The 10,752-nt window shown below is 37.8% G+C and overlaps 1 protein-coding gene across 2 annotated transcripts; it reads left to right on the top strand.

Annotated features, from left to right (window-relative positions):
• The first annotated feature begins 3 nt into the window (after positions 1–3).
• On the top strand, positions 4–9,506 carry g3bp1 (GTPase activating protein (SH3 domain) binding protein 1). Of its 2 annotated transcripts, none has more exons than XM_005173102.5 (12): positions 4–119; positions 1,236–1,352; positions 1,437–1,518; positions 2,430–2,603; positions 4,948–5,038; positions 5,145–5,235; positions 6,274–6,484; positions 6,603–6,704; positions 6,916–7,057; positions 7,270–7,398; positions 7,490–7,599; positions 8,798–9,506. In XM_005173102.5, exons 2-12 carry the CDS (start codon positions 1,258–1,260, stop codon positions 9,026–9,028), a joined length of 1,458 nt encoding a protein of 485 aa, XP_005173159.1. In that variant the 5' UTR covers positions 4–119; positions 1,236–1,257; the 3' UTR covers positions 9,029–9,506.
• Positions 9,507–10,752: the final 1,246 nt, after the last annotated feature.

Genomic DNA, 10,752 nt, shown 5'->3' with positions numbered 1-10,752 from the left:
TTCGCCACACGCGCTGCTGCCAGTGTCTCAGCTAAAAGCTTCACAGCTACCGGCGCAGGAGGTGCTTCACCTAAATCACGTCAAACTCTTCCCAAAAACACATTACTGATTCCCTTTCGGTAAGTTCACTTTAGCTTTTTAAGTTAAATATGTTCTACAGTTTATTTTTCACTACATCTTTTTTGTTCTTGTGCGTTGCGTACTGCTTTCTGTTAGCTCCTGCGCAGCTAATAGCCATGTGCTTAAAGTATGTGATTAATCTAATATAGAGGTATAGTTCCGGTAGTTTTTGTATAAAAAATATTTCATATTATGAATGCTATGATTATTTCAGACGATTAAAAGGTCAAATCCGCCTTAGGTCGCTGGCTGGGTCTTTTTGTTAGTCGACGCTGTGAGGATTAGCTTTAGCTGCATTTGCTTGACCACCAGCCGACATTTCCGACAAAGAGGGAGCACACGTTCACGGTGTCGTTAGGGTGTGTTACGCTTCTTCTGATGTTTAAGATCAGTTTAACAAAATTTCTGCGTATTGTGTTGTCATTCGATATATATTACGATCGTGTAACATTAATTGAAGTCAGCGCGGTAACGTTACTGGGCACGTGCCTGATTCATGAATGGCGAATGAAGAATTCTAGGACGTGGATTAAATTGTGACCTTGATCAAGTAGTTTTCGTTAACCTTTCGAAAACGAAAGAAATATTGATTATCTCTTAGGTACGGGGCTCAAGATGGCAACGCGTCGCTGTTGTCCAGGCCTACTTGGCTCAACCTTACAATGAATTCATCAGATTGAAACAGTTTTCCAATAGGAATAATTTCCCACCCTTCACTAGGAGTTAAAACATCTAATTGAACTGCTGTTCTTTTAGGGCGCGACGGAAATGTATAGACGCTGTTGTTAAACGTCCTCATTGCGTCTAACGTTACGTCTTCATGAGCTTAACAAAGGGATTTGTTTCGGTTTCAACAAGCGGCCTGTCCCGATTTCCTTCATCAAATATCGTTTATAGCGGTTGATATTCAAATGAGTTCCGTCAGGAATGGGAGTTGCCTCTATCAGGATTTTCAAATCCAGATAACGTTAGCTTTCCTCTGAAGGACGCATAAGGAGATGTCGCAGGGCAGTTCCTTTTGTGGTCCTCAAGAAGCAACCATGTGTCTTTGGAACCACATAAGGGTGAAGAAACAGTGGAGGTGCTTTTTTTATAATAAGTCATTTTTGTTTTAGTTGAAACCAGTTGACCAAAGAAATGGTGATGGAGAAGCCAAGTGCCCAGCTTGTCGGGCGAGAGTTTGTCCGACAGTATTACACCCTGCTGAACCAGGCTCCTGACTACCTGCACAGGTGACTTGCCCTTTGTTAACGTATAACATTCCTTTTTTTGGTAGTTTATATTGCAGTAAAGCTAAACTTTGCTGTTGTCTTAAGGTTTTATGGCAAGAACTCCTCATATGTACATGGTGGACTGGACAACAATGGAAAACCAGCAGAAGCAGTATATGGACAGTCTGTGAGTATTATATTACAGTTGTTGTGAATTAAGTTGCCCCTTTTAGACTATTATAACCGAACCTAACATTGTTTTAGAGGTTTTCTGGAATAAGTTTTGTGCGTCTTGGGTAAAAAAAACCCCCACATTTTTGCTTTTTTTAAGATACATTTCACATTACTTCTAAAAGATTTTTCAAATAATTAATTTGAAGACAGTCTTTAAAAACCTTTATTTCCATAAGCTATTTTGTGCCAGTCTATAAACAACAGAGAGTTCAGTTTAAGCATTTACAAGCTTGCATGAGAGAGGATTTAATCATCTACGCCTGAATAAGCCCAACTTCCCTTTACAAACCAATAAGACCACCTTTTAACCATTTTTTTAGCAAATGCTGTGCAGTGCTGCAGTGACTTCCTCATCCTGAGTGAAGCATGATTGTGGGTGTACCCTTGGTCTTGAATGTGCATGCTCTACCATGTAAAGTGGTCATCATGGAGTTCCTCTTTGACACCAGGGAGAAAAAAAATCCAAATCAAGTTTCAATCAAGAGCAAATTTTAATAAAAAATAATCCATATGTGCACAAAAATATTTCCATTTTGTGAATTAAATCAGAATCTAACTCTTACATGGTTTAGATGAATCTGCAGGAATTGAAACTATTAATCCAACAACCAATCATATTTGTTTATCACTGACGCACTTAAAGTTTTGGGGTTTGCTTCACCAATAAACCTCTCCATTTTGAATTAAAGATGCAAAATGTTTAATTTAAAGATTTTTACACCCTTTATATCTCGCAATTCTCTATTTTACACTTCATGTAAAGTACATATTGAATAAATGTTATGTGAAAATGTGAGATATGGTAGCTGCTCTTATGTAATTCGGTGCTGTAAATCATTTTTTATTCTTCTCTCATGTGAACAGGAAATCCATAAGAAGGTGATGGCTCTAAGCTTCCGTGACTGTCACACTAAGATCAGACATGTCGATGCTCATGCCACCCTGAACGAGGGAGTGGTGGTTCAAGTTTTGGGGGAGTTGTCCAATAACATGCAGCCCATGAGGAAGTTCATGCAGACATTTGTTTTGGCACCTGAGGTACGAACATTCCTTCATAAATGTGTTATCTGATAAAATTGCTAGCATGTCCTGAGGTGAATTAAACTATTGTGTATTTGAAAAATAGTTTTCATGCTATCATAGATTTATTGTACTTATCTGCATTGGCAGATGTTCATGGATCAGTAAAATGGAAGTGAATATGCCAACTGGCATAATAGGAATCATTGTAATATTTAAAGCAGGGGTCTCAAACTCAATTTACCTGGGGGCCGCAGGAGGCAAAGTCTGGGTGAGGCTGGGCCGCATAAGGGATTTTACAAAAAAAAAAGTCCTCAAATGTCATTATTAAGTTTTAATTATTTCTTCTGAACATGAAGTGTCCTGAACATTAATAGAACATTGAGTGAAGATTATGAACAGTTCTTCTGAACATGGCATCTTTTGCCTACTCCTTGCTGCCAGAGACTTGACAGTGCTTCTCACAAATCTGAACCACATTTGGCTTTAGAGCGGAAGCAGTTGAGACCCTCAGTATGGCTTGCGGGAACTCACTCAAAACTTCCATTCCCTCACCTAAAAAAAAGGCGTATATATGTATAAATAAAACACCCCCACCCCACTCCAGTCACATCAGTTTGTACCAGTCTGTATCTACCTATAATATATATAAGATGCAGGCTATAGCTAGGTAGGTGGCAGGATGCAGATAGGTAGCTAAGTGGCAGGCAGGGGCGGGAACAGCTTACCTTGGTTCTGGCCGGCGCGAGTTCCCTCCTACACTGACGTCACAGCTCTCTCTCCCCGCTCCGCTGATTCTGTCAGTGTACAGCGGTCGGCGCGGGCCACAAAATATTGCACTGAGGGCCGCAAATGGCCCGCGGGCCGCGAGTTTGAGACCCCTGATTTAAAGGATTAGTTCAACCAAAAATAAAAATGATTAATTCGTTCCAATCCCATTGGACTTTCATTCATCTTCAAAACACAATTTAAGATGCTTTAGATTGAGTTCTGAGAGCTTTCAGACCGTCTTTAAAAACCAAGAGTTGTGAGATTTTCAAATTTCAGAAAAGAAACCAAAAGCATTACATATGACTTCACTGGTTCGACTGTAAATATATGAAGCTACAAGAACACGTGTGCTAAATAAAACTGTAAACATGACATTTACCAATGTTTTTTTTTTTTTTTACTTTGTTAGTTAGTCAGGGTGCATGTTTAATAAGGAGATATGTGTTTTATGATATGGAGATGAGTAAAGTCAGCAGTGCTACACGCAAGCATTGTTTTGCATGCAATAAACATGCACTGGGGACTTGACATGGCTGAAGAGGACATAAATGAGTTTTCATTTCAATGAACTTACCCTTTAATAAAAGTAGTGTTCAGATTTAGTTAAACTCATAATTTTTATATACATTTGTATATTTTAGGATTGTAATGTATGTCAGAATAAAACAAAATGATTGAGAAATATAGACGTTAGGGCTTAGTGTTTTGCTTTAATTATTGTGCATCATCGATAGAGTTGACCAGTTACAAGTTTTTTTGTAAAGATTAACATGCTTTGAGAATACTCAACTAGTGATATTAATGGTCATGACTTTGATTTATTTAATTTGACCATTTCCTTTTTACTTAACGGATAATTTGCATTTAATGCGTGTTCGTTAATGTACATACTCATATCCTTTTATTACATTTTAAATATAAAGATCAAGCATATGAACTGACTGCAATATTTCAAGATAGTGTACCACTAATTGACCACTAAACCTTCCAGATTGATAGAGTGGTTTTATTTTTATGAAGAGTATCATCCAGTGATTCTAGAAAGTGTCTTAATATAACACCTCCATATCTAATTTTCAGCACATGCTGATTCAAGGGCAATGATTTAAGATGTCTTGACCAAACAGTCAGCAGTCCTTTGATTCCGTATGGGAAGCTATTGGTTTGAAACTGCAAACTATTCTAAAATAATATTCTTTTGTATTTATACATTTTTTACAGAGAATTGTTCATTAAATACTAATATGCACAGGTGAATGGGGTCAGTGATTGTGTACTTGTATTTTGAAATGTTTGGCTTAAATTTGCTTGCTATAAGGTCTAGTTTGTGTCCTCCCTAATTCTGTAGAATATCTTCAGTCCTTCAAATAAGCAATTTTTTTTTTACATTGAGCTGTGGTATTCAGTGCATTTGTTCAATTAAGATTTTCTAGTTATTTGAAGCCCTGAAAAGAATTAGCTGTTTTTTTATTTTTTATTTTTTTTTATTACTTGTGCAAGTCATTAGGGGTTGCTTACTAAATGAGGCACATAGCTTTTTTTCTTACTATTTTTTAGTTTTTTTATTCTTATTATTGTTTTGATCTTTTAGGGAACTGTTGCAAACAAGTTCTACGTACACAATGATATCTTCCGGTACCAGGATGAAGTGTTTGGGGACTCTGACTCAGAACCTCCTGAGGGTAAACCGCTGATATATTGTGGTATTTCTAGCATATTTGGAGTAATCTGTCTCCCAATTGCTCTCGCTGTGAGCAGATGAGTTCATTCATCTCCTGTTGTTCACAGAATCTGAGGAGGATGTGGAGGAGCTGGAGCGAGTGCACTCACCTGAGGTGGTCCAAGAGGAGTCTTCTGGGTATTACGAACAGACACCATGGTAATTTGTATTGAGTTTTGCAGCTCATTTAATCGTTCAGTTTGGCAACCATTCGAAAGGCAGGGTACAAATCATGCAGGTGTGTCAAGTCAAAACAAAATACACTCAAGTTTTGTCATTAACCTTAGTAAGCCCAAGTTACTGCAGGTTTAAATGTTTCTATTGGAATACTAGACTTTACAAGGTCTTCAAGGTGTTCAAAGCCTTTCTGGAATATCGGAGTTTTAAAAGGTGTATTCCAGAGGGTGAAAATCAGTGATGATGCCAATTCTAATTAAAGAGTTAATGACTTTGATTGGCAGAAAACTTTCTAATAATATGCATCAATGGTTGATTAATTTCTTGTTTTGCTGTAAAAAGGTACACATTTAAACCTCTTTTTCATAAAATTGTACCTCCACTATTAGTCTGTTTTATATAATTAGAACAATGAGATGATGACACTACCTTTTATCATATAAAGCGTACTACATGTTTTATAAATGAAATATTCTAGAAGGTCAAAATAAATAGCATTTAATTTTATCAACAACAGGATTATATTATTATTACAGCACTATATTAAAATGGAGCATTCAGTACAAAGATGGCCTTCCAATAAGCTTTGGCTGTATGTGTTTCTTTAATGTCATATGTCACGCACTGTTGTGCTTTGTCAACTTTCACACAGTGGATAAGTGCTTTATATATGCAGATCTAATGCAATTTAATATAAAACTATGCAGAATGTATTTAAACCATGTCCTTGCTGGCTAGATGATATCTGCTGCAGCTCTTATAGAGCTTCAAAGCAAGCTACTCTAAAATATCCGTCATTTATTTAGCATTAAATTCAGTTATTACCTAATCCCTAAAATCTGCAGGGAAACAACAGCTGCATCTTTTTCTATTCATTATAAGTAATGGATATCAGCTTTTTAATCAGGGAACTTGGCATTTTAGTTTAGAGTGGGAACCCTCTCTTAAGTATGATGCACATTTGAAAAACCGGTAAAGATTTGCTGAGTTGTGTCTTAATACACATTTGTGCAATTACAGTGTAGAGCCTGAGGTGCCCCAGGAAGAGGTGTCTGTAACCCCAGAGCCCCAGCCTGAACCAGAAGTGGAGGTGGAGCCGGAGCCAGCAGCTGTGGAGCTGAAAGCAGAGCCCATCAGCCAGCCTGAGGTTCATGTTGAGGAAAAGACTCAGAGATCTCCCCCATCGCCCACACCTGCTGACACCGCACCCACCATGCCAGAGGACAACCGGGTAAGACCACCCTCATTAATCACTGTCTTTTAGGTCCCTCTTGTCAACATGACCTGTACAGTCATTGCAGAAAGGACAAGAAAGGTCACCTGTAAAGTCAGATGCTTCTTGTTTTCAGCCATCTTCATGGGCTTCAGTCACTAGCAAGAATCTTCCACCTGGAGGAGTGGTCCCAGCCACAGGAGTCCCTCCACATGTTGTCAGAGTCCCATCAGCACAGGTAAATGCTCATCACAATTTTTTTTTTTTGATGTAAGACTGCCTACAGTTAAAGGTACTAAAATAATTTTTTAAAATAAATATTTTAAATAAAATATTTAAGCTTTTGTAAACGTTGCCTTTTTTAACCTGCTGTAGATTGCATTTTTTCACAAATAAACTTCCTATCCAGTTTTATCATGAGTGGCTAATTGCGTTTTTGTGGTCCATAGCCACGTGTGGAGGTGAAAACAGAAACGCAGACCACAGCACAGAGACCCCAGAGAGATCAGAGACCACGTGACCAAAGACCAGGACCCTCTCCAGCTCACAGAACACCAAGGCCCGGAGGTGTGCAAAATTCTAATGAACTGAGTATGGAAGCACATTTTGAGGCTTTTTTTTTTCTTTCTTTTTTCATTAAAAAGATTTGATCTGTTAACTTTTGCAGTTTCTAGATTTCATTGGCTTTGCTGAAAGTAATTAACCCTTCCTGAACCTCGCTTAATGAGAAGTGTTCATCATTGCTGGTTAACCTTCAACCTAAAATGACACTGATCAAATGAAATCGATTTATCTGTTTCTAGTGGTACGAGAGGGTGAGAGCGGGGAGTCAGAGGTGCGACGAACAGTCCGATATCCCGACAGTCACCAGCTCTTTGTTGGAAATGTACCTCATGATGTGGATAAGAATGAGCTCAAGGAATTCTTTGAACGTAAGTGAGGCTTTTTTATTTATTTATTTTATTTTTTACTATTAGGCTTGCTTTGAAATTGTAATTAAATCTAACCTAACGTCTCACACAGAGTACGGAACTGTCCTTGAGCTGAGAATCAACAGTGGCGGGAAGCTGCCTAACTTTGGATTTGTGGTATTTGATGATTCTGAGCCCGTGCAGAAGATCCTCAACAATCGGGTACGTGTGATGTTCGAAGAGCTATATGCACAGCTAGTGTTTTTCAGCCAACAGTAAGCTTCCGGTGATAGTTTTGTGACCATTTTCAGTTTTTATAAAGTTTCTTTTACAGCATTAGTATTGTAAAGTAATTAAAATACAATCCGTTAAATAGACTTAAGTGTTTATTTAGTTGTACATGCATAAAGCGCCTAACAAAAAAAAGTTTAAACGCAAGCTTACTCGGTACATAGACTGTACAAACAAGGCCATTTATGAAATCCATGCATAATACTGCATGACAGCATTTCAGATGACTGTTCTGGAGCCTACAGCTAATCTATGTCATTCTGGCATGCATTCAAGCTCTAAAGAAAAATAGAAATGAAAAATTATCTAAAACATACGTTTTATAGATGTGATGTATAATTTCACTCACCTAGGAATTGAAGGCCACTTGAACAGTTTGTGAACACAAGTGCACACAGCATGCCATATTATCTGATATTGTGGGAAATAATTTAAAAAGGCAATTGACTTTGTAAAGCCAAATAAATGACAATGCGGTATATAGCAGAGTTAAGTGGGTAATCAGCTGAGGTGACGAGTTGGCGATCAGCGAGACTTGGCTATCACTCAAGTGACCACACCCTTAATTATGCAGACTTAATATAAACAAAACAGATGTTGTAAAAAATTCACCCCCCCTCACAGTTATGAAGGGTAATATTAGCTATATGAACCAAAATAGTTTTTTGTACCCGGCTGTAAACATCTTTTTTTTCTGCTATAAAGCCATTTTAACAAGACTAGCAGAATTTCGATGAATTGCAGTTTCAGTAACGTCTGTGTTCGCTTTGAGGGAGAGCGGGAGGTTGCCGCTTGATTCAGTAGCAGCAGGCAAGTGCAGAAGCTACATTGAAAATACAGTAAAAAAATAAATGGTAAAATGTGATTTAATGCAGTGGTGCTTGTCTGATCTGAAACCAGCTTTTATATAGTGTATCAATCAGGCAGTAAAGATCAAAGATTTTTTTTGTAAATTAGGTCTTAAACTTTTTAAAAATGTTTTTGTAATGGTGTGTTAGTTCACCTGGAGCAATTGGACTGGATAACTGTAAATGTAGTCCATGTGCATATCCCCCAATGTTGTGTGCTATGGGATGTTTTGACTGATGTTGGATCATCAGAATGACCTTTTTTTTTTCCATTGTCGCAGCCCATTAAACTGCGAGGAGATGTCCGGCTGAACGTAGAGGAAAAGAAGACCCGCTCAGCCCGTGAAGGTGACCGACGAGACATCCGGCCCAGAGGCCCCGGGGGACCACGTGACCGGATAGGAGGGTCAAGGGGGCCGCCTACCCGTGGAGGCATGGCTCAGAAACCCAGTTTTGGAGCCGGTCGAGGCACAGGACCCAGCGAGGGCCGCTACACAGGACCACGTCAGTGATGCAGCTCCCACGTCATTCACTGCTGATGCAAGTCACCCTGGTTAACACAAGATGGCTTCCCTGTTCCCTGTCTCCATCCCTCACTCCAGGACCCGGGAGTGCGATTCTTCTTTATCTGGACTCTTCCTTTTTATTTCTGAGATTGAACTTGAATTTGTTGTAGAAAAACAAAACTACTTGAATTGGGGAAAGGAGAAACCTAGCATTTGGTTTTAGCGTTCTCTCCCTGTTTCTTAAAGGAACGTGTTTTTACTGCTTGGGCAATCCTGTGTATTGCTAGCACCCGCTTTCAGGTCAAGTGCAAGTATGGTTTTATTTGGAATTGTTGCCAAGTCAAATCATGGTTGTGTGTGAGTGACTATCTAGCATGTAAAGAATCCTGTTTGCCTTCTACTGTTGCACTTCATCAAGAATGACAACATATTTTAACAACTCCACTGTTGAGAGAACAAAATAAACTCTATGTACTATTTTGAAGCATGGGTGTGTCTTGTCTCTGGGAAGAAGGATGGATTCCCATGGTCCTGTGGAAAGTATAGCTTGATGAAGATCGCTGGTTTTGTTTTTTGTTCACAGTCATGCAGAGTAAAGGAAAGAAGTTTCAGATTTGGGTGAACTTCCTTTAAGTACTTCTGGAAATTCTTGTAAACAAATTGTATTTGCTGTTTATTTTGAGGACGATTTTCAAGCTATTTTTAATAGGTTTAATGTTTTTATTTTAGAAGTGTTCCTACATATTTAAAATTCTATATTTTTAGTTAGTTGTGTATGCAACTTGCATTGCAATATCTAGATTTTCTCTGGGTTATATTGCAGTATTTCACAACATAACCTATTAATTTTAGATTGATTGCGATTTATTTTGTATGGGAGTGCATCTGCATAAAATATAAACAAGTGTTGCCCAAATATACAAATGAGGGAGTCTAACAGTATACACATGCATATATAAAATCAAAATTAACAAAGCTGCATATTAAATGTTTAAGTGATCAAATGCAAATGTTAAAATTGCAAACATATTTATTTTGCCCAAATGCTTAAACTTAAAATGATTTAAACACGAGCATTTGATAAGCTTTCATTTTATTATGGTTAAAATGAAACGACTGGTCAACTGCTATCCTTACTCTGCATTGCACATCTTGCAATTGTGACTTCTGCAGATTCACACATGGGGATATTTGGTGCTAAAGTGATCTGTTGTGCAGCCCAATGCTGAAGCAGTGATACATGGCCATAAAGTTATGGGAAATAAATGTGCTGCAGTCTGGTCATTACAAATTAGCACATTAAGAATTTAGTTTGAAGAGCGTGCACAAAGTCACTCATTTTTATTTAAGTTCTAAATAGACAGGACAGTTCAGGTTAACCTTTCTGATTGATCACTCAGTGTTTAAATGACATGACCTGTGATGTTTCACGTAACATTTCCCTGTCTATCAACAAAAATTAAATGATGGAAAAATGACTATTTTGATATACCAGTTAAGACAAATAGTGAATATGTAAGGAGTTAATCTAGGGCCATTTATACTTGCCAAATAAATTAGAGTATAGAGCAAAAAAGAAAAAAATAAATGGCATAATAAATCTCCAAAAATTGCAGCGAAAATAATTTGTAAACAAAAGAACAGCAAATAAAATTTACTTTCTTTAATTAATTATAAAGCTATGTATATGCAAAACATTTTTTATACCTTTACAAAACTCGTCCAGTCAA

This window comes from Danio rerio, chromosome 14 (genome assembly GCF_049306965.1).
Source record: "Danio rerio strain Tuebingen ecotype United States chromosome 14, GRCz12tu, whole genome shotgun sequence".
In the NCBI taxonomy this organism is placed as follows: Eukaryota; Metazoa; Chordata; class Actinopteri; order Cypriniformes; family Danionidae; genus Danio; species Danio rerio.
Note: the sequence above shows the minus strand (reverse complement) of the source record. Positions and strands in the feature narration are given on the sequence as shown.

Bases quoted from the DNA above. Each gene is read 5' to 3' on its own strand.
- g3bp1 (XM_005173102.5), top strand. From the start codon at position 1,258: ATGGTGATGGAGAAGCCAAGTGCCCAGCTTGTCGGGCGAGAGTTTGTC. The intron at 1,519-2,429 runs GTGAGTATTATA...TCATGTGAACAG, and splicing joins AAGCAGTATATGGACAGTCT to GAAATCCATAAGAAGGTGAT. The intron at 6,705-6,915 runs GTAAATGCTCAT...TGTGGTCCATAG, and splicing joins TCAGAGTCCCATCAGCACAG to CCACGTGTGGAGGTGAAAAC.